The following is a 24,932-nucleotide window of genomic DNA, read 5'->3' on the forward strand; positions in this document are numbered from 1 at the left end:
AAAACATTCTATTTTAATGTACTTGACTTCACCACTGCTTTGTGTACATGTAAACATGCAGCTATATTTGTGAAGATCGAGACGTAATCTGTTTTATGCTTATGCTGTTTTTAGTTGTTAACAAGCACTAAGGCTCATTTACTTTATCAGCATCTGCTGTGGGTTGGATTAAAAGCTGAGTAAATATTTGTTGACTGATTAATTTAAACCATTCTTTACAATATTGGATGGATAGTAAAGCTTTAGTCCTGTCACTCAGCCAACACAGATTCAATTCACAGCATCCAAATGCCACAGTCACGAGTAATTCCTAAAGTGCAGAGCCAGAAGTGACCCTGCACATTGCTGGGTATAATTCCCCAAACAAACAAAAATTAAATATTGTGTTTTTTTATTTCGGAGCCAAACTTAGTAGTGTCAGGGGTCATTTCTGGCAGTGCTCAGGGGCATCATATGGGATGCAGGATGCAAACCTGAGTCAGCTGTAATGCAAGTAAAACACCCTACCCACCGTGCTATCACTCCGGCCCTCCAAATTAAATGTTATTTACAATATCATTTTTTGTACAAAACATCAACATTTCATTGTTGGAAAGTCCAGTAAGCTAACCTTACTTTGGAATTTAAACTATCCCTAGTTCTCCCAGTGCTGTAATGCTTCCAAGAATATTCTTTATTGTGCATCTTTGCATACATAATTTAATTATTTCCTTAAAACAAATTCTTCCAAATAAATTTGGTAGGTCACAAATTATACTAACTTGTAAAAGATTGTACATATTTAGTCCAAACTTTTTTCTGGGTATAGATGCTTAAAATCATGATGCAACCAAAACTTATACACATAGTCCATTTCCCAAATTTTCTACCAACTCTACTTATTCTTTTAAGTTTTAACAATTTATGGGGCTGAAGCAATAGCACAGCAGGTAGGGCATTTGCCTTGCATGTGGCCAACCTGAGTTCAATCCCCGCCATCCCATATGGTCCTCCCAGAAACTGCCAGAAGTGATTTTTGAGCACAGAGCCAGGAGTAACCCCTGAGTGCTGCCAGGTATGGCCCCAAAGCCAAGAAATAAAAAAATTTAAACAACTTGATTTATTTTTATTGATGACTGGTTATGGTTGGCATATTGTCTATAAATTTTTTTTTCATTCTGACATTTTAAAAATTTGTTTCACTCATACCAGTTGTTTTTCTACTACTATTTTGATTTTAGGGACTATAGTATTCATACTGTAATAAGAACACTAACTCTTCATCATAGGTAGTGTGAACTGCTTTTTATATTTTTCCATAATGTGTCATCAGTCACAGTTTTTGTCTTGGCTACATATCAACATAATTCCCTTCTCATGGTAGAAATATATAATCCTTCTATAATTTTATGTAGTAATTTTTGCTTCACAGTATCCATTTCAAAAATAAAAAGTACCCTCGTATTTGGGAGGATACAGATCAAATATCTCCTTCCTTAGATTTTTCTTGATTGAAATTCACATTGGCTTTTATTTTGAGACTAATAACTTGACTATTAACAACAGAACTATAATATGCTCGGGCTTCCTTTTTAAAATTACTGTTAAAATATAAAATAAGAATTAATTCTGTGTTTCCATGTCCTTAAAAGAAACACCCACAAAATCAATTCTTTTTGTTTTTCAAAGGCATGATATTAATAGAGAGCTAAAAGTGAAATATATTTTCAAGGGAATAATTTTTTGAAATGAAGAAAAGGGGAAAAATATGGTGGAACTATACTTGAAAGAATGATTTCTTAAATAAACCTTCAATTTTATCTTAGCAGTAGCTACATAATTTAAAGACCCTTTTGAGTTCCTTTTTCTCACATAGCTGTTTTTTGTTTTTGTACTCATAAATCTAAGTTACTAAGAGAAATTCTAATTGTCAGCAAAATGACTTAACTCATATTTCAAAAGTACCAATTTATGCACAAAACTAGAAAAGACTTAATATAATTTGAAAACAATGTTCTGGTTTTCTGTTATTCTATAGGAAGAGGAGGATTGGGGAGGGGACACACCACATTTTTGTCAGGCTCCAACAGGACCAAAAAAGCAGACTGAATTTTCCAGGTCCTCGGGAGCCTTCTAGGTAGGAGGAAAGGAGGTTTGTAAAAATAATTACAGATCACATCTGACTCCCATAAGAAACCCACTCTCCCTCCAAAACATCTGTAGTGTCAGTACTTTCCAGATTAAATAAGTGAATCATTAAATAATTGAATACCCTATAAAGAAAATTGGTAGAAATAGTTCCAAACGACAGTTCTTCAGGATAGCACCGTGCAGGCATTTCAAAAACAATTCTAAGTTTCTCATTTTGTTAGAAGAATAAAATAGCAAGATACTCTTTCTCTCATGCTTTATTTTCTACACTCCCTCTTCTCATGGACAAAACTTAAAATTGTATTTACATCTTATAACAAAATTTAAAATAAAGGGCAGAATACTTGTTCAATTTTTACAGTACTAGAATGAAACCATAGGGCCTCAGACTTTGTAGACATAAGTTCTACCATTCAGTGCATTCAGTGGGTTATATCCCAGTCCCTAAACATTGTTTCTTTCTTTCTTTTTTTTTTTTAGATAGCTTTCTATGATTTCTAGCTTGCCTTAAAAACTTCCTGCACTCCTACTTAAAATTGTGATCTGTAACAATCACGTGACTGTGACTCTTAACTAAATACAGGTAGCATGAGATACCGTAGAAAGGCAGAGTGATGGGAAGGCTCCAAAGCAAAGGAGGGTTAATGTGGGGATGGCAGGAGAGCACAGGGGAAGCTCTAGGATCTAGGCTCTAGACTCTGTCCCTGAGCTCTCTCCTCCCTTAACCCTGCTCTGTTAAGGGTATCACTCAAGTGGCAGAGCAGGATGACTGACACGTGCAAGACCCTGAGTTCGTATCCAAGCAGACCCCCACCAAGCCAAGGTAGGAGGCACCAAAGCCCCAGAATTGTTGTACATTAAAAAAAAAAATAAAAGCATTAAAAAATGTAATAGTCGTTTAAAAACAGAGTTTTAGGGGACTTTCCAGAGGGGGGGGGCCCCCACCAGAGTGTGATCTCTAACACAGTTGGATGTGGTCCAAATCCCCCAAAACAAACAATAAATAAAAAGACTTGTTAACTAGAATAGAACTGGACCCTTCTGCAAAACACATCCTAAAAATGGTGGCTAAAATATAAAGACAAAACAAAATACTTTAATATGTCAACATGCTATGAGAACAAGGACAAGTCGGGTCCAAAGGAATGAAACCAGGATCTCAAAGGAGTGAGCTGAGGATAGTTGCTAAATCAACCAAACTTAAATTTTAATCCTCAGAATTCTTTGGAACGTGTGAGAAAATAAGAGCAGAGGAGCTCAGAACCCATAAAAAGTATGTTCTTATTGAAGGATAATGCAAAAATACCCAGCAAAACATGCCTATGGTAAGACTGAATGAGAAATACACCAGAATTTATAGGAAAATACAAAAAAATTTACCTATCTTGAGCCTTATTATTAAGTTAAGAGAACAGAACAGAGATCATAACTGTAAATCTATAATATAAAATTTTCAGCCCTAACTCACAATGAGTAGAGACTTTTTTAATGGGATCCCAAAACTGTGAAGTATAGCTGTCTGGAAGACACAGAATCAAGTGTCCTATAGGACTGTCCTTTTCCTTCTAGGCTACAGAAGTTACCCAGGGTTTACACCAGGGCCCCTCAAACTATGGCCCATGGTCCTTGGCCCTGCCATTTATTTGGCCCTCCAGGTCTTTTTGCCACCACTGCCTGTACTGCTTATAAGCTGACTCATCCTGGGCCTGCACTTGTATGGAATGTATGCCGCACTCTCTGACTCCTCTCCTTCTCTCTATCTCTAGCTCTCTTTCTCTGGCAGAGGTCCTCAAACTACAGCCTGCCAAAAGCACGCCCATCGTTTCCACTGAAATACTGGTAAATTTAGTGATTTAATTTTATCCGTTCTTCATTTTAAATAATGTATTTGTTCCAGTTTTGTTTATTTTACTATTTTTTCTTTTGTTTTCTGTTTTTATTTTAAAGATATATGTAGTGTGCATAGAAATTTGTTCATAGTTTTCTTAAAACTATAGTCCAGCCCTCCAATGGTCTGAGGGACAGTGAACTGGGCCCCTGTTTAAATAAAAAGTTGGAGGATTCATTGTTTAAATTCCAAAAAACAGGAATTTGCAGGCAAAGCTACCAAAGTTCCTTACCATTCTAAGAAATAATGAATCAAGAATGAAAAGCAACAGAAACAACAGACAGCAGAATGGAACCCTCAGAGACTCTATTTAAAGAAATAACTGGGGACAGGAAAAAAAGTAAACTATGCCACAAAATAGCAGGTCTTAAAAACTATAAGCAGGGGCTGGAGACTTAGCACAGGGGTCAAGATGCCTATCTTATGTGCAGCCAATTCCTCTTCAATCCCTGGTCCCCTGAGCACTACCAGATGTGGCTGGAAAACATAAACAACAGCCCCCCCCCCAAAAAAAAAACCACAATAGTATTCTGACAATGTTTGAAATGTTAGCTAAAATAGACATATTCAAAAGGTGTAATTTACTAAAAGTAACCCTAGAAGAAAGACTACCTAGTGATATGATCCATTCAAGAATTTTTTTTTTTTTTCCACAGAAAATGTCCAACATTTGGGGGCCGGGCGGTGGCGCTGGAGGTAAGGTGCCTGCCTTGCCTGCGCTAGCCTAGGACGGACCGCGGTTCGATCCCCCGGTGCCCCATATGGTCCCCCAAGAAGCCAGGAGCAACTTCTGAGCGCATAGCCAGGAGTAACCCCTGAGCGTCACAGGGTGTGGCCCAAAAACAAAAAAAAACAAAAAAACAGAAAATGTCCAACATTTGAGGTTTTATTGGTTTGTTGTTTTGTTTTTTTGGGGGGTCATGCCAGGTGATGCTCAGTGGTTACTCCTGGCTCTGCACTCAGTAACTGACACAGAGGAAAGCAAGGAAACATATGGGGTGCATAGAATCAAAGCCAGGTCAGCTGCTTGCAAGGGACACATACTACCTGCTGTACTATTTTTCTAGACACCTTTTTTTTTTTTTGAAAAAAGCATTAGAGGCTGAAATCTCTCTTATTTTGGGGGGAGGGGATTTTGGGCCACACCCCCAGCGCTCAGAAATTGCCCCTGGCAGGCTCAGGGGACCATTTGGGATGCTGGGAATCAAACCCAGGTCCATCCCAGGTAGGCCTTGTGCAAGGCAAATGCCCTACTGCTGTGCTATTGTCTGGCCCCCTGAAATTTATTTTCCATTGAGAGCTAGGAATTAAAGCATCCTAACACTAATCTTGCTTTTCAACTCAAGGATTCCTAGGTTAAGTATTCTTCCTCTCTCCAAATTGAGACTATTGATCTCATGAAGATTCAGTCTTGAACTCTTAACACTCATTAGAAATGACCTAAACTCAGTATTGATTCATTCTAAGAGTAAGGCAGTTTTCTTGAAAACTCATGTGGTCCCCTTTATAGCTCCTAGAGAATTTCCTCTAACTAGATTACTTACCATCATCTCCACATCTCCCTGTTCCCTTTTCCTATCTTTGAATTTGCTGGCCAATATTGTGTAATGTCAGGGTAAGTCTCAATACATAGCTCCTGTCTCCTCATCTTTCCACTGATCTCAGCTGTGTTTTCTCTCTCTCTCTCTCTCTCTCTCTCTCTCTCTCTCTCTCTCTCTCTCTCTCTCTCTCTCTCTCTCTCTCTTTCTCCCTCTCTCTCTCTCTCTCTCTCTCTCTCTCACAGACACACACACACACACACACACACAACTTGCCTAGACCACCACTACTCTCTGATAACACAACATTGAAAGAATGGAATGCTTTGTAAGCCCAAATTCCTTTATTTTCTTTTTGGGGGGGGCACATACATAGTTCTTGGCTGGGCTCAGAGAACTCCAAAGGATTATGCAGTTTTGGGGTCTGAAATTAAGCCTCTTGGATATAATGGATGTGTTCCAGCCCACGGAAATAACTTCCTTCCAGAACTGCTTCTGTATCTATCTCTTGGCACTTAACTCCCATCAACAATCAGTGTGGTCCTAGGACTCAACTCCTCATATTATCTTCAGGCTATGGTTTTCATAAACTCACTATGCCTACCTTAAGAGATCAGAAGACCAGACCAGTATTGATTTTATTTTGTTTTGTTTGGGGGCCACACCCGACAGCTCTCAGGGGTTGCTTCTGCTGTGCACTTAGAAATAACTCCTGACAGGCTCACTCAGGGACATATGAGATGCCAGGAGTTGAACTCAACTGTTTCGGCTTTGTGGACTCGTGCAAGGCAAATGCCCTACCTGCTGTACTAACACTCTGGCCCCCACTATTGATTTTTGTTTTTTGGGTTTTTTTGTTTGTTTGTTTTGCGGCCACACCTGTTTGATGGTCAGTGGTTACTCCTGGCTATGCACTCAGAAATCACTCCTGTCTTGGGGGTACCATATGGGACACCAGGGGATCGAACCAGCAGTCTGTACTAGGCTAGCACTTGCAAGGCAGATGCCTTATCTCTAGTGCCACCATTCCACCCCCCGATTATTGATTTTTTTAACTTAAAATCAAAAGTGTTTAACAGATTGAAGTGGGGAGGAGAGAAACTGGTGATGATAACGAGTATGGTTAGGGGTTCTCAGGCACTCTGGTGTTATGAGGTGAGAGGCAACGGTGCACCAAGACCATACATGCCAATACCATTGTAAGTACATTACACTGAGGGGTGATGCTCAGGGATTACTCCTGGATATGTGCTCAGAAATCACTTGGGGACCACATTAGATGCCAGGGAATCAAACTGCGGTCTGCCCAATGTCAGCGTGTGCAAGGCAAAAATGTCCTGCCACTTGTGCCACCACTCCGGCCCCTGTAAGTACATTATCTTAACTGTAATAATAACATTTAAAAAATAAACTTGAAAAGAGAAATATATGATTTTTTCAAGAAAACGTCATCATTATTTTATAACCATAAAGATTTCTTTACATTAATGATATGCTTAAAAACAAGTATAATATTCATATGTCAAAGAGAACCTATGTATTTGTGAGAGCTTAGGAAAATATATTAGGTGTAGGTAACTTCCTGATTTTCTTCTACTAGTAATCTACAAACAGTTCTGTCCTGAAAAATTAAGAGAACAGTACTAAAAGGGTATGACAAAATTAAACCTCTCAGAAATACTGTTAACAGTAGATTAAAAAAGTGTCATATCTTTTTATTTGGAAATTGAGGACAGCTAGTAACATTGGGGTGGGGGCATATCTATTGGTGTTTAGGGGCTTACTCCTGGATCTGTGCTCAGAACAGACTACGGGCAGTGCTCAAGTCATATAAAGTGCCAGGGATTCAAACCATGCAGCCTCACTGCAAGGCAACAACCTGTTTATCTTCCCTAATAATAGTCTTTAACTTTGGTAATTTAGAAAAACTCAAACTTCTCTCATTTTTAAACAGTCAAGTAAATAGTCACATGAAAATCAACAATGCCAAAAAGGTCAACTTGGTATCTTCTTTTTAATTTACTTGGAATCTTATTATTTCCACCAAGTTCTCTGATGGTTACTAGTTTCAAGATAGCATACTCATTCATAAAATTTTATCTTAAACTCTATTAATGGGCCACATATGCACACTTGAGTTACAAGTAACAAGTGGTCTAAGTTAAGTTTCAAAAACACAAACCACATTTCCAAACCCACACCCCCACATCTCAGCCAACTGGCATTCATTTCTAGTGTTCCCTTATTTTGGGAAACCCCGTGATGGTTTCATTACTTAAATACCATCTGTACCTAGTTATCCAAAGAAGAGCCCCTTAGCAAAAGCAAGTGTGAAATAATTCTTTTTTTTAAAGTAGGGTAGGAATTTTTTTTTTTGAGGTTGACTAGGTTTAAACAAATCTCTTAATTACTTCTGATTTGATCAAAACATGCATCACCTGAATCAACTTTGTGTTTTTATTTTTTATTTGAAAATTACATGAAAACCGGATTATAGTATAAAACTAAGACTGCCAACATTTTCCCCTTTCATTTTCTACCAACACCAATCATAAGCAGCCTAGAGTTTTCTGTTGGCTGAGAGGTGATTTTAAAGTGTCAAAGTATATAAGATCTATGTGCTTTCTAATATCTACATTAAATTCTTGAGAGCTGGGATTAGAGGAAAAAAAAGATTCTTGCCAGTTATTGTTACTTACAGTAGCAAACAACCATAACAGGAAATGCTCAAATCAAATATATTACAAATTTATTATATTTATTTTTATGTTATCATAATTATATATATTTATTATATAAATTTGCTAACCAATTCTCCAATTTAAGTGTCATAATGCACTCTCTAAAATAATTTTAAAATAATTTTAAAAGACTAATATTTAAAATATCAGTGATCATTTTAAAATGGGAAGAAAAATTCATTTATACTGATCCCTTTTATATCTTCTGTATTTCTATACACCATACAAACGAAATACATAATGTGTACTACAGACATTTAACATAGACATTATTATACATGTCCAAAAATGTGCAAAGCTATGTGAATAAAGAACTCTAATCACTTAATATAAAGGATCTTGGGGCCGGAGCGATAGCACAGCAGTAAGGCATTTGTCTTGCATGCAGCCAACACAAAACTGACCCCAGTTCGAATCCTGGCATCCCATACGGTTCCCTAAGCCTGCCAGGAGTGACTTCTGAGCACAAAGCCAGGAGTAACCCCTAATTGCCACAAAAAAAAAAACAAAAAAACAAAAACAAAAAAAAACAAAAAAAAACAAAAAAACACACCCAAAACAAACAAACAAAAGAATATAAAGGATCTTGACCTTAGTCCTATACTAAGTTCCTCCCCATAAAGGGAATTTCTTTTCCTTCTCCTTTACTTTCCAATAAAATTTCTACATTCTAAAAGAAAAATGCAAAGTCTGTTTTACTATATAGCTCTCACAAAGAAGTAAAACTTTTGCTAATCAATAACATTAAAGTATTTCTAATCAAAATATTAACATAAATTTGACAGGTGCATTTGGATGGAGAAATACATATTTTGCCACTCACCTGAAAAATGAGTAGCAAAACAAAAGTATTAGAGTGGTACTCAGATATCAAAATATATTATCAAGCTATAGTAATTAAAATAACTCAGTTCTGATGAAAGAACAGAGAATTTGAAAATGACAAACCAAAAAAAAATAAGTAGATCAAGACACAATTACATAAAATTTAAAATTTCCAGAGTACAAGAGTCTGAAAGGTCCAAGGAAAAAATGAGACCTAAGAGCTAAGGCTAATAATCTTAAAATATAAAAAATTCTTAGTAATCATTGTTTCATCTTAGAAAAGGGCTGACAGAACCATGGCCAGACTGTATGTATCTTGGGACCAATAAAAAAGCCCTAGTCCAGGGTGTGAGCTACGACCTGCATAACAACTTTGATCCCTAGTTCCAGAGGTCTGTCTGAGATTATTGCAACGGAAGGGGACCTCTGGAAACATAATGGAAGACGCTATCCCAGGTCCATCCTAGGATCAGTGCAAAGACCAGGACCACCAACCGCAGAAGACGGATTAAAATGACACTGAGGGAACAGAACTTCTAGACCCACAAGAAAGACATAATCATAAGTTCAACTCCTTGACTCGTGCAGATACTGAGACCACTAGATACAGAGGTCTGATGTTATCACCCAGGATGGAGCAGAAGTCTTCCATACACCACAAAAGCACCAAGGGGAGAGTAAATGAACCTGAAAGGAGTCTATAGTTAATCCCATGACAATATACTTCAAGGGTGGAGAAATCCTGTATCTCTTAGGCAAAGGAAATTCCTTTTTGAATGACCCCAATATTTACTGTGCATCTGCAGGAAGGAAAAAAAAGCACAAAACTATTTTTTTATTACTATTTACTTATCTATTTTTTTGTTGATTTCATTGTTGTGGTTTGGCTATTGAAGTGGATGTCTCCATTTATATTTATTTATTTATTTTCTTCTTTTCTTTTCTTATGTGCTCTGCCACATTTTTTTTTATCTCAATACCATGGCTTTTATATGGTGCTTACCCTTTTGTTTTGTTTTGCTTTGTTTGTTTGTTTTTGGAATGCTCGCTGGGTATTTTATTTGACAGTTCTTTATGTACTGTTGTGGTGTTTCACCTTCTTTTTCCCCTTCATCTCTCAAACCAAGGATGAAAGCTTCTAAAAGGATTCTGCCCATTTCTGGAGTATCTGATTCTTTTTTTCTTTTTTTTCTCCAGGTTATTACTTTTCTCTTCTTCAAACAAAACCACATAACTTGAACTATCTAGTCCCGCCTCCCAATTGGGGGTCGGGGAAATAAGAGAGGTACCAAGACCAAATAGGTGTAAGACCACTAAGTAGTAAGCTAGGCACAGAGGGGACCACTTATTCTAACAGCCCGGGGGTAAGGGAAGAGGTTATGGGAAGAAGGACGGGAACGGAGGCGGAGAGAGGACAATTCGGTGATGGGAATTACCCTGATTTTATGTTAATATGTACCTAAAATATTATTGTCAATGATATGTAAGCCACTATGATTAAAATAAAAATCATATTTAAAAAAATAAAGATCCTGGAATCTGCATATCCTAAAAAAAAAAAAAGAAAAGAAAAGAAAAGATGAGGGCCAGAGTGATAGAGCGTTTGCCTTGCACATAACCGATTCAGGACGGACAGTGGTTCAAATCCAAGCATCCTATATGGTCCCCCACTCCAGGAGCTTTTTCCGAGCACAGAGCCAGTAGTAACCCCTGAGTGTCACTGGGTGTGGCCCAAAAACCAAAAAAAAAAAAGCCAAGTGAAAAATAATTTTTTTAAAGATGAAAAATGACAAATCAGCAAGATTATGGTTAAATGAATACTGTATAATAAGAGAAATAGAAATTGTAGTTACTTTAGAGTTAATTCCCCAAATATTAAATTTATATATTTTCAGATTCCATTATTTTACATGTTTATTGTAAAGCTATATGCATGCATGTGTGTGTGTGAGTGTGTGAGTGTGTGTGGGTGTGTGGGTGTCTGTGTCTGTATAAATTATCCCGTATCACCAGGAATATGGATACACTGGGAGAGGCCAGTGGTATGGAGTTTGCTTTCTACACAGCCAATCCAGGACGTACGTTGGCATCCCATATGGTTCCCCAAACCTGCCAGGAGCGATTTCTGAGTGTAGAACCAGGAGAAATCCCTGAGCGCCACTGGGTGTGACCCAAAAACCAAAAAAAAAAAGGGGGGGACCTTCATGGTATCAAATGAGCAATAAATAACTTCTCCCAGACATGTGATATATTCATACTTCAGAAGAGCATTTCTCAACCAGGGACCATATGGCCTCCTAGGATTTTCCAAGGGGGTCACAGGTCAATGTTGCATTAATGGAGAAAAGTGCAAGATCAGGGTGCCAGCTGTTAAGAAGGGGCCACTGGATAGAATCAGAGGGGTCTAGAGTCTGAAAAGGACTGAGAAACTGCTAATAGATCATAATGCAATCTCAAAATGCTTTCAGGATATTGATTTTAAAAGTTGTTTTTTTGTTTGGTTTTAGTTCTGGGGTCACACCTGGAGGAGCTCCAAGGTTACGCCTGGCTCTGTGCTCAGAAAATCGATCCTGGCGGGCTCAGGGGATGATATGGGATCCTGGGGATCAAATCCCAGTCAGCCACGTGCAAGGTAAATGCCCTACCAGCTGAGCTATTGCTCTGGCCCCTTAAAAAAGGACAGAACTAAATGTCCAAGCCAAAGTCAACAACAATGGAATCAAGAGAATTAAACTTTAACAATCTAAACTTAAAATGGTCCTTTTATACTGGCAGGCCAAGGAGGCAAAGGGGTAGGATTGGCCCTGATTTGATATATGTCTGAAATCCAACTATGAAGGAATTTGTAAATTGCAATGGTTTCAATAAAATTAAAATATATATAACCATCAAAAGATAGTATACTGTACTGTACTCACAGTGTATAGTTGAAGTTAAAAAATTGGAAAAGAAAAAGATACTTGAAGCTAGGCAAAGTAAGATAGTCCATCTGAATGGGTAAAAAAATGAACTTAGAATTTCAAACCCTTTTAGTAAATTCTTTTTAGCTCTTGCTAATGTGCAAGTATATGTGAGAGAGAAATCTAACGTTTCTACCATAAAACACTGCATTTAACTGAACACTTTTCCCAAAGGATTTCTTTCTTTCTTGCAAATAATATAGCTATAAAAATGTGAAATCTAGTGAAAGCAGAGAGAGAGAGTTCAGGGATAAAGGAGAGGCTGGCCTACAAGTGACTAATGTCAATATAATCCCTGGCACCACCTGACCTGAACACTGCCAGGCATAGCCTTGGGAGTCCCCCAAAAAGGCATCAGTTACCTAGGTCATCCTGAGCACCACAGCCCCTGCAGCTGGAACACTGAATCACTAGAAGAACTGCTAGAAGAGGCCTTAGGTCCTCTTAGCATGGCGTGGAAGATTCCTCTACCCCCAAATGTAAAGTATAAAATACTGTTTTTAATCCTCTGGAGGAGAAAATGCATTTATTTCTCAATGCATTCAATGTGTATTAAATTCTGAGGAATTAAAAATGAATGAGCCAGTTCCTCAGCCTTAAAAAATCTAAAGTATATTGTCAGCAACCAAAATATTCAATGACAGTATAAAAGGTACCATGAAAGCAAGGCCTGGAAAGGTAAAAAATAGAAGGGAGGGTTGAGAGAGAGCTTGGTGGATCTCAGTGCAAGTACCAGGGCCTGGCATCGCATGCACTGCCAGGATCAACATAAAGTATTTACATGAGAGTAGTTCCTGAGAATAACAATAACAACAACAACAACAACAACAACAACAATAATAATAATGGGATGGGGAAAAGGTCATTCTACTTCAGGTAAAATAATTTTACATTTATGCTAAAGCTAAATCTTTTTGATGGTTTTGGGGTCACAATTAGTGGTGCTGAGGGGTTATTCCTGGCTCTGCACTCAGGAATTACTCCTGGCAGGCTCAGGGAAACCATATGGTATGCCTAGGATTAATCTAGGGTTAGTCATGTGCAAGGCAAATGCCCTACCCACTGTGCTATCTCTCCAGTCCCCTAGAGCTAAATCTTAAACATGATATGTAGGCCAATGGACAGGAAAAGAACAAAAGTCAATGTGTAAGGGATATATAAGCATTCTTGTGCTTATCCGACAGAATGCAATGAGTTACAATGTGAGAAACTTTGACCGACAAATGTCAAACTTAAATGATGTTTAAAGACCTAATTCTTCCAACATTCGCAGAGTTTTGTTCTTATAAAAACATACTAGCTGCAAACTATTTTAAGTTGTGGCTATTTCTACAAGGCAATTTCTTGGTCTGGAAAAAAATCTAGCCATGTATTTAGATTTAGACCCAATTGCATATAAGAGAAATAATTCTATCGCTGCCTTTGAATTCAAAGACTATTTTCACGGCTTGAATTTTGACATTTTTCTACACATCCCCCTATACTATGCTTCCAAAACACACACATACACTTCTATTTTCATAAAAGCTGCCTTTATTTTTCCTGCTAACTTCTAAATATTTTGAATACTGCTTTTAGGGAGTGTATGTCTTTTGTTGCAAACTATTAATAAACTTATCTCCAAGGAACACAAAACATTGGAAGGGGGAGGACAAATTCTGCATTTTCTTTCCCCCTACCTCGTGAAGCGTTAGGTGTTTCCCATCCTTCCTCTTGGAGTCGAACCTCCCGTAGATGGCACTGTACTTGCGGATCTCCTCGTCCTTGTGCGGGTCCTCGTCGCTCATCTCGAAGATGTGCCCGATCATTTTGGCCAACTTCTTGTTGGTTTTCAGCAGTTCCTTCACCTCGTTCAAGTCGCTTTTGGGCAGCGTGGGAGCCATGCGCTCCACGCACTCGGCCACCGACAGTGCCGCAGCCGCGTCCAGGGCCTCGCTGCTTTCCTTAGGGGAGGCCGGGGAGCCCAGCTCCGCAGGGGAGAGGCTGTGCTCACTCTCGGAGGCATGGGGGCCAGGCCAGAGTCGGGACTCACCAATGCCCTGCAGCACCAAGCTGCTCACCACGTCGGACTTGCCCGGCCCCAGGCTCTGCACACAGGTGGCAGCAGCGCACTTGGGCACCTTTAGGTGGGGTTCCCGGGCACCGCTACTCCGCTCGTAGGTGCTGCAGGAGATGCCCAGCCACGTGGGTGAGCCCTCGGGTAACTTGTAGATGGGGATGCTGCTGACGGGCAAGGAGGTGAGGGGCTGGTTAAAGAGCCCCGGGTTTGTCACCCAGTCCCGCAGGGCCTTCTGCAGCCTGCGCACATGCAGGGGCTTGCTGGCCATGCCCACCAGCGCCATGATCTCCAGGAACTCCTCCTCGCCCGCCTCGCAGAGCTGCTGGACATCATCCCCGCCTTGCTGGATAAAGGCGTCAAAATAGGAGAGCAGATTGGCCTTTTGTAATATTCGGTACAGCTGCAGTTCGCCCAGCGTCCGGGGTAAGGCGGTGGCCATCACTGTGTGTTGGGTTTAGCCTGCAGAAACAAGAGAGGAAAGACTGATTAATCTATCTATCTACACGTGCTCTGAACCTCTTAGAACTCTGTATGTGACCTTTCATGGGACTGATGAGGGCCATGTGCAAAGATCACACATATACACTAGCACACACGAATATTGCAAGCAGTGATGAGGGAGGTCTGCTCCTTCGGCTTGGTCTCATTCCGCTATCCTACCCATCTTCATGGTCATTGTCACTATTTTCATGTCTGAGCGTCAAATAAAAATCTGCCTGATGGCACATCTAAGTAGGAACCTAACTGCAGGCTGGACAAGGCCCATGAAAGTCGAAATCTTCCATTTCTGACTTTTCACTTGGCTACTTCCTTGAAACAGACATGGAGGTGAAATGAAGGGTCATCAAGTTTAGATGAAGGTGAGAAGTTGATTTTTGCTGCCATTCACTACTCACTTTGTGCCAAATAATAAAATATCTTTCTCACAGAATAGTGTATCTAGTCCTCACAATAGTCCTTTTAAAGAAAATTTAGCAAAATCAGGTTAGCAGCGATGAGGTTTGACTTCAGTATAAACTGGAGGTAAAATGGAAGATAGTACATTTAGAAACTGAGAGGAAAACAAAGGCAAATTAAGATTTACTGGCTTTGATGCAGGACAAGCTGAGTTAGAGATTACTCTTGGGTTACATATGTAAGAATTTAGAGTTGCAACAGGATTGGGGATACAGACAACTGAAAATGAAAGGACTTTCTTTCAGCTACATGCCAGCCACCTCAACATGGTACAGAGGAGCATCCTGTCTACAGAGCTGAACTGTCCTTTATACAGAAGAACCAACTAAAGGTTCCTAAACATACTTGGCTTACCACCCCTCTTCAGGGGGAAAACGAATAACTCGGCACTCCTCCGTTCCAGGCAATCTCTATCCTTTAAGAGAACCAATAGGAAGCAGCTCCTAATTGTACCCCCCAACAGTACTACAGCGCACCACCAACCTAGTCCATCCAATGTCCCTCCCACCCCATCGAGAAGTACCGCCTACTTTGGAAAACATTGGGGTCAACGTGGGAATAAAGGACAGAAATCAAGGATGAAATCAAGGAGAGTGGGTGTGCCTGCCAAAGCAGCAGCAGAGAGCCTAAGAGGAAGCCAAGGAAGAAAAACTTGCAGATTCCCAGCAAGACAGAGAGCCCTGCCTTTAGAAAAATAGAACAAGACCCAGCAAAGAACTTCCTGACCTCTTTGCAGCCTTCAAGTTATTCACAGTTGCCTGGAGACCTCCCACATACAAAGAGGAGTTGGCCAAATACTTCCATTTAAGACAAACAAACTTGCAATCAATGCACTCTTAGAAGTAAAAGGAGAAAACTACCCAAGGATAAAATGCATACATCAGAGGAAAATAGGAAGGCTAATCTCAACACAGTAGGGTATGAACATTAACTAGAAGATAATGCAAGCAGAAGAGTATCAGGTAAGTTTCTAAATGCCAAGTGGTCCCCAAATCTGGATTTCAGCTGTATGCAAACAACCTTTCACTTCAGTCACCCCCTGCAAGGAGATAGCACCTCCCAAACCCCAGAAGAACAGACTGCTTTTCAGGAATCCTCATCTCCTAAAAACCTCTGTATTAGCCACAGTCTACTTGAATCAATGAGTGACCTCTTGAAATTGCATCATTTTCCATTTACAAAGGCATTTATACTCAAGATCAGAAGCTTCTGCTAACACCTTGGGAGTTAGTCTTGGGGTGGGGTGCTTCAGAAAAAGACCATTTCCCAGATTCCTGAGTGGCCTTTTAGGCAATTCATCCCCCAATTTGACAGTACTTAAAAATCCCAATCCAGCATGCCCTATGGGTACCACAAACTTACATATTCAAACCTACCTTCATGTTCCAGCAAACACGCTTGCACCTTCTTAATCGCCCTGGGAAAGCGGCCCGTCCTCCTCTTGGAGAGACTCTTCTCACTTAAGAAGCTTCCCCAGGGGTCCAGGACCTCTCATTTAGCCCACGCTACCCCACAAAAAGAGCTCTTTGGAGCTGTTGGCTCAAGCTCAATTCTACACAAAATACCAGGTCAAAGACCTTCTAAAGTTTCTGAAAGGAAAGCAATCTAGTTTCCCATGATAGTCTTCTGATACTGTTAGGCAGCTGATACCAAGGCTTTCAATTTAAGATTCTACATATACACAAGTATCTGTACACACTTCTTTTTTTTTAACTAAGAGAACTATTGACTTTACAAGGCTTACTATATAGTCAATGATCTCATAATGACACTCCAGTTTACAGAAAGAGAAAAATTATGAGAGAAAATCATATTTTCAAATCTTCTTCGAGTAAGAAAAATGTCAAATATACATAAAGTTATGAAAAGAGTTAACACTCCAGTTCACAGAAAGAGAAAAGGTATGAGAGAAAATAAGGAACAGTATTTTTAAATCTTCTTTAAGAAAAATGTCAAAAATATAGAAATTTATAAGAGTTAACATCCCAGTTTACAGAAAGAAAAAAGCTATACAAGAAAATCAGTAATATTTTTTGTTTGTCTTTTCGGCCACACCTGGTGATGCTCAGGGGTTACTCCTGGCTACGTATGTGATCAGAAATCATTCCTGGCTTGGGGGACCATATGGGATACCGGGGGATTGAACTGCAGTCCGTCCTAGGCTAGAGTGCTTGAGCCACCACTCTGGCCCCTGAAAATCAGTAATATTTTTAAATACTCTATGAATGGGAAAACATAAAAGAAAGTTATGAAAAGAGTTAATAACACTAATTTTGGGTTTATTCTTCTAAGAGATGACAATAATTTTTAGAGATATTACTGTTCAACTTTTATCCTCTCATCTGAATTTACAAAGATGATCCCCTCATTGCTAGGAAAAAACATTTAAGTGAAGGGTAAGCTTGGATTTCTTGTAAGAAATGGTAATACCCAACCAAATGTACATTTCTAAAGTCAACGTAACAAATAAAAGATAAATCAGTGAACTATTCGGTACCTTGGAAGACCTTTAAAGCCTGCCGGAGCTTACCACTGGGAAAGAAATTTTCCCTTTAAGTTTCTTGATATAGAAAAATATTTCCATTTTCTACAGAACCCAAGGTGATCATTTAAACACACCCACCACTTCATATATTAATTTAATTTGCTTTAAAGGAAAGTCTTGATCAGGTGAAAATCTCCATCCTGTCAAATATGAAGGTCAGATAAGTTGAATGAAAGCATCTGAAGTGTATAGTCAAAAGGTCCGTCCTAGGGGCCGGAGAGATAGCATAGTGGTAAGGCATTTTTCTTGCATACAGGAAAGTGGTTCGAATCCCGGCATCCCATATGTTCCCCCATGCCTGCCAGGGGTGATTTCTGAGAATAGAGCCAGGAGTAACCCCTGAGTGCTGCCAGGTGTGACCCCCCAAAAAAAAACAAAAACAAAACAAACAAACAAAATAAAGGTCCGTCCTAACACACGAGTGAAGGCATAGTACAACAGGCAGGGAACTTGCCTTGCATGTGGCCCACCCCATTCAATTTGTGGCATTCCTTATGATCTCCCAAATTCACCAGGGATAATTCTTGAATGCAGAACCAGGAGTAACCCTGAGTACCCTGGGAAATGACCCAAACACACCCCCAACCCCAAAGAACTAACACCTATAGTATACAAGGAGCAAACAGTGCTGTTGAGAACTGTTATAAAGCCATTCAATATGTTGGAATCATCATACTGAGTCTGACCTTTTCATAGATTTGTGAGAAGGGAAACCCATTCCTTTTCCTTAGCTCATTCAAAAGTTCAAAGACCTGCAGACTATGAACAACAAATCTTTGTGGTACCAGCTTAAATGTTCACCAGTCTGGTAGGTCCAGGGAAAAAGATTATTCAACAGTGGGCTACCTCTAAGCCAGTTACTGAATTATTTTAAGTGAGAATTATGTTTTAGAACCCTAAGGAAAAAAAAATTAGACCGACTCCTGAGGGAGTATCAGTCATTTGCTAGATTCAAAGCAGCCTAAGTGAAATAAGAAGCTAGTCAGTCAGTCTGAAAGACTTGACCTTGTACCACAAAAGAGCACCTAAAAGGACCATGAGAAACACAACTTCCCTGACCTCAGTCAGCCAAGGGGGGTGGGAAGATTTAGGGTAAGAGGGACTTTTAATGGCCCTCAGGGAAAAATAGAACAAATCCTTCAAATCTGCCTCAGTCTGGTCCAAGAAATATCAGCCTGCCTCCTGGCCCTGGGATGCTTTCCAAACTGTCTAGTAACTACCGACTTATCAGCATCTTCTCTCTAACCTCTACAGCTTGCATCTCTCCTTGAAATACTGTGCCTGACCCTGGAGTGCTAAACTTATGATGTTGCCCTCTCTCTTCTCCCTGGCTGTACTTGAGTGCAAGAATTCATATTGGATTGCCTCTATATTCTCTTCACATATCCTCCCTCCATGAACTCTCACCTGCTCCAGGCTTGAATAATTGTCCTTTATGACAGACAGATCTCCAAACCTCTACCTATAATCTCTGCCAGTAGTTCCAGCGCCAGGGATCATAAAGCTCCTAAAAAGTGTTCTTTAAATACAAATGCACGGGCCCGGAGAGATAGCACAGCGGCGTTTGCCTTGCAAGCAGCCGATCCAGGACCAAAGGTGGTTGGTTCGAATCCCGGTGTCCCATATGGTTCCCTGTGCCTGCCAGGAGCTATTTCTGAGCAGACAGCCAGGAGTAACCCCTGAGCATCGCCGGGTGTGGCCCAAAAACAAAAACAAAAACAAAAAAGAAAGAAATACAAATGCACGCAAACACCAGGTGCGGAGTAAAAAAAAAATAAAATGATGTCTCTGGTATACATTTCTATTTGCAAACAAAGGGAGGGGAGTTTGCTTTTTAAAAAAATGTAAGTGACATCCTAAGCTAGAAAGTTTTGAAAACAATCAGTCCAAACCTTTCTAATAACTAAGCATTTCAATGTCTAGCTGGAAACTCTCAAAATCTCCAATGTGGCAATTCCCCGGAGCAAATACGTTTTCTCTTTTCCTGTTCTTCCAGATAATCCAATCTACTACTTGTTTCTTTTCATTATCTGGCTTCATCAAAGTAGGTCTTTATTTTGTATTTTCTTCTTCAACACCCGTTTTCCTTGTGGGCTTCAAAAAGCACCTGATTCTAGTTTTCAATGCGTCTGGTCTCAAAATTAAAAACAGCTTCTTCACTTTCAATACACACCACACTACAATGCCAACTTTATCTTTCTCAAGAAAATGAGTGGCTTTTAATGTCCCCATACAAATTTCCTCATTGTACTGAGAGAAATAAGACCCAAATGCTCATACAGACAGTCCAGACTCAAGCCTACCTTCAGTCTTCTCTCAGGTTCCTGATAAAACCCTCTTAAGTCTAAGCTAATGGGGAACACATATATCCAGCATTCCTCAAATATGCCTTCCCTGGTCCCCCAGTTAGGCATCGACCCTATGACTCCCACCTTATCCACAAAGCCCCCCACAACCAATTTGGCTGTAGGTATTCTCTCCTCTTTCTGAACCCCATAAAACTGGCTCTCTCTTCCTCCCTCCTTTTTTTTCTCCCACTCTTTCCCCCACTTCACTTATACAATGTAAGTTACTGAACCAGTCCTGGGTGCAGAAATCCTGAGAATATTCTGCAGAGTATACATAAAAGGAAGAGAGAAACAGCTGGGCTCTAACAAAAGACCTTTAGATTAGAAATGCCCTGGTAGTAAGAACTTGGTTTCATTCATCATTGATACCTTCCTATTCCTAGTAATGTTCATTGGAGAATGACATCTCAAAAAAAAAAAAAAAAGCTGCTGACAAGTATTTGAGTCAGAATCTGTTTGATCAAAAAATCTTGCTTCGTCTTCCAAAGGGACTCTGCAAATGGGAATCCCAGTATATTATCAATCCACTACTTTCCCTTTAAATTCTTTTCCTTATCTCATCCTCATCATACAGCCCTTTTGTCAAGATCAAAGGATGCACTCCAGAACACAGGAATTACATGTGATTCGTGAAATATATCACACATGATAGTTAGCACAGTTCAACACCAGCATTTAAGACACTTTTGGGCCTGAGAAATTCAAGCGCTTGTACCAATTTCTATAAATCAAAACAGTATAAATCACAAAAATAAAATCACAAAATCAATCTTATGAAAAAACTTATAGTCAAATGGTCATAACTACTCTCAAACCTTCCTTTTCATGATGCAGATCTATAAGCACACGCATCCATGTTTCCTGTGTGTGCACTTTTCCAATATATACAGCACTTCAAACTAGACATTTTTCCAGGAATGGGGGCGAAACCCAGGGCAAAATCCCAGTAACATCTGACTTATTTATGCAGAGGACTATAAATTCCTTCCTCCCAGCACAGCCTGAAATTTTTGCTTTAAAATTATCTAAGTTAACAGCCAATCTCTCTCACAAGCTTACACAAAATGTGCAGAAAGGAAAAAAAAAAACTTGGGAAGGGTTATGAGTTTATGAGTCATTTACAGATTAAGGTGAATTAGTTCCACCAGATTGTTTTGAGATCCTGTATTCACAGAGGGAATGAAAGACTGGGATGGGAAAAGGCAAGGAAGGAAAGTGGAAATCTGAGGGCAGGGCTTGAGACAGTGCCAAGTTCGAGAGAGAGGAGCTTGTGCATTACAGGGTGAAAACTGAAAAGATTTAAGAGAAGCCAGTTTAGCTTAGGGAAGCCTGAGCCTTAATAAGCCCAGGAAAGGATTTCCTCTCATTTTGTCCCATTCCCAAAACTCAAGCTAAATTAATTAAGGACTGTTTATTTGTACCACGAATTACTTAAGATTGTGGCAGGATAGCCTCTACCTGACTCCTGTGGATGCGTTCCAAGTGCCAAAGACTTAGACAGTAGACCCATTCACTGGGAAGCAGCCAGAGCTATAGCTTAAGTCAAGATGGTTTTGGCTCTCAGTAATAAATTAGATATTAGTCCCTAGTGAATAATTTGGGAAATTAAAATGGTCTTCCCTATGAATTTTTTGCCCTGTATTCTGAATAAAATGAAATAAAACATTATCCTATTGCGCATTTAATATTTTAATGGAAGTATCCAATGTGTAAGCTCACACTACTCAAATTAGGTAAAGGTCTATTAAAATTCACCCCAACACTCTGACAACAGAATGAAATTAGGGCAAATGTGAGGGGATTCACTGAGAGTACAATTTACTATGGTGGAGAGACACTGGTTCTTGAATGGCAGGAGGTATATGGTAACATTACCCTTAAAACATACAAACCACCCATACTCTTGTAAGCCACTGTTACATTAATAAAAAATAAACTTTTTAAGTAAATCAGATTTACTTTGCAATGACACAATATGCATCAATACTGATAAATTCTAGTCTCCTATGTCACATGGCATTTTTCAATAGCCATTTTTAAAACATCCAGTGTCCTCTGAATATACAGCGTAAAAATTTTATTTCCAACACTCCTCTTAAACATTATTAAATTAACACACTGTGCAAAATAATGTGCAACTCCCGTAAACAGAAAGTATGGGAAAATGACAAACTATTTGAAAGCTTAATAATGTTTTAGCATTGACGATTCTGCCCAGATGAGGACCAACTATTTTTCCCCAACATCAATTTCTCTAATTTCCCAATTGTCCTATTAAGTTTGAGAGTATATTCTACCATTGTATTAATTATTGAACATATCAGATCAGAAAGGAATTTGCACTGAATAATGAACCATTCATTGCACTGAAGGAATTGAAGAAACAGGTAAGCTAAAAACTAAATTCAAAGCAAATGGTCTAACAAGTCATCTTTTGTGGGTATTTTTTATTCTTTAATATACTTAATAAATTCCACAATGAATTATGTACTCAGTAGTTGATAAATTAGCAGGATCTTCAATATTCAAAACTTATTACAAAAACAATCATTTATATGCAAGTAACATATACAAATGGTTCTGTGGTACTCCATTAATACAGCTCCCATTTTAAGATAAATTTTCCAATTCTCATTAACAATAAGGCACAAAAATAGCAAGCCTAATTAAGCTGTAATTTAATAGATGAGGTTTAAATCATAGGACAGAATCAATCTCAACAGATACAAAAATCTGATACTTATTTCTACTCAACCATATCTTATTATAAATACTTAAAAGTTTATATGATAGTCTTCATATACTCCTCTCCCACTATGTAATACAAATAATTCTCAATGCATCCATAGTACAACCCCCAATCTTAAGAACCAATGTTTTTGAAATGTGATTAAAAAATACTTACTCCCTCAAATGATTATCTAAATAACAAGGATAAAAATCTATTAACTTCCCTATAAAAATAGAACAGTTGATGTTCCAGTTACACAAAAGAAAAATACTCAATTATTAGTAAGTCTAAAAAAGATGTAACATATATATAAAATCGTTTTAGATGTAAATTCACTGAGTTTTCTTAAATGAACTATAGGATTACAAAGAATTTTTGTCGTTTTAATTATATCCACATCAGCAGGCAAGAGAAAATATTTTCAAGCCTATAATGCCTTAACGTTATTATTAACACATTCACCTCTCATAGGAAATCACCAGAAGCAAGAAAAAAAATTTTTTTTCGAATACCAGGATGCATATTAGCTCTTGTGCTAAAAATAATCAAATTAAAACAAGACACCTTTTGATGGCGCTTGGAATAATTGTCTTCTCAGAGCTAATTTTCCAACTAATGGTCAAAGAGGAATAGAGACCTTGCCAGATTATCTATATATGCAAGGGAACTCATGCACACACTACATCTAAATATAAGAATAATTTAATTTTTAAAACTCAATGAAAGGATAATGGTAAATGTTTCCAAAAAATACCGGGATACGGAGGACAAAAATGGGCTACACGCCTGTGGATCTGAGTGTCATTTTTTACTCAGATTGATACTGGCACTCAGATTAGATTAGAAGCAGCTCCTTGAAGTCTTGAGGAAGCTACCAGCCTCCACCCAAAACAGAGAAAGTAAATCCTATGTATCCTTTCATTCAATATTTCTTTCGACATTTCATTCAATTTCTTCCTAAAGCCCACACATAAATGATGGCATGTCATAATTCGATACGTTTTACAAGAGGAAATTCTCCCCTTCCAAAACAGTGAAAAATCTAGTGTGCACACTTCGCTAACAAAACAGTTAAGCATTTCCTACGTGACTAATCTATTTTAAATTCCGTTCCTCTGTTCCTATGCGATCTACTATCTCTTGGAACTGCCAAAATATTTTTAAACAAAAAAAAAAATCTGAGAATCTCTCTCTCTCTCTCAAAGCTTCTGATCTTTTGCACTTCTTTCCTCTGCAGACAAGTCAGTCGCGGGCAAACTAACTGGGTAATGACAAATGACTCCCAAGCCATTCTTTCTGGGATGGCATTTTAAATGGACAGCTACCTAAAATACCGTCTCACCGAGTGAGAGACAAAATAGAAGCAAGTCAAGCCTTCCATTCTCATCACCCTGCTGCAAACTTGGGTCTGCAGAGCCCAGCCATGCGTGCTTCAAGTCCAGTGGCCTCCCCTCTCCCCAACATCTTCCATACATACAACACTGGAAGCTTTATAGACTCCAGTCTTAGTCTTTTCAACATCCTTAAACCCGGGGTTCAAAGACTACAAAACATTCGCTAAAACTTGGCCTCTTTTTTTTTCTCCCCGAAGAAGGTCACACACCTCTGCATCCACGGCTCCCGAGTCCCACATGTGTGTGTGCAAATTCCACGCTCGGCCCTCAGTGGGCACAATCAGTCTCCAGCTTCCCAGCACCCTGGTGCCAAGTTTCTGCCAGCAGCGACTTTCCGAGCAAAACTCCTTCCGCTTTGAAAACAAAAAAAAAAAAAAGAAAGAAAGAAAAAGTCCAATTTGGAAGATTTGGAAACAACCAGGGTAAAAAAAAAAAATGCTAGAATTGAGGAAAGCACTTTTCAGAAAGTAAACAAAAGCACCCCAATAGATGCTTGAACCCCTGGGGAAGGGGAAAAAATAAAAGGTGGTTGCAAAAAAAAAAACTCCTGGGTGGGTGCGTATACCTCGCCACCCCAACACAGCCCTGGGTCTGCAGGACACGGACTTGCACCCCAACAGCCCAGGCCGGCCGTGGGCTATAGCTCACCCGCGCCCCGATGCCCCGATGCCCGGGCCAAGTGCGTGCACGCTCCGGGGAGTCGCCCCCCACGCGCGCCCAAGGCCTCCCTCGCCTTCCGGCGGCTCAGGCTGCAGCGCCCCTGGACGGCCGCGCTTCCCTCCTCCCGCCCACCTGGGGCGCCCCGGAGCCTCGGCC

General features: G+C 39.4%; 1 protein-coding gene across 1 annotated transcript in view; it reads right to left on the reverse strand.

The window, feature by feature from the left end:
• Positions 1–24,714, reverse strand: part of NAB1 (NGFI-A binding protein 1) — a 51,979-nt gene extending 27,265 nt beyond the window's left edge. Inside the window, 2 exon segments of the mRNA XM_049773335.1 lie at positions 13,762–14,600; positions 24,326–24,714. Coding sequence (XP_049629292.1) covers positions 13,762–14,580 — 819 coding nt within the window. The 5' untranslated portion in view covers positions 14,581–14,600; positions 24,326–24,714.
• Positions 24,715–24,932: the final 218 nt, after the last annotated feature.

This window comes from Suncus etruscus, chromosome 5 (assembly GCF_024139225.1).
Source record: "Suncus etruscus isolate mSunEtr1 chromosome 5, mSunEtr1.pri.cur, whole genome shotgun sequence".
NCBI classification, from domain to species: Eukaryota; Metazoa; Chordata; class Mammalia; order Eulipotyphla; family Soricidae; genus Suncus; species Suncus etruscus.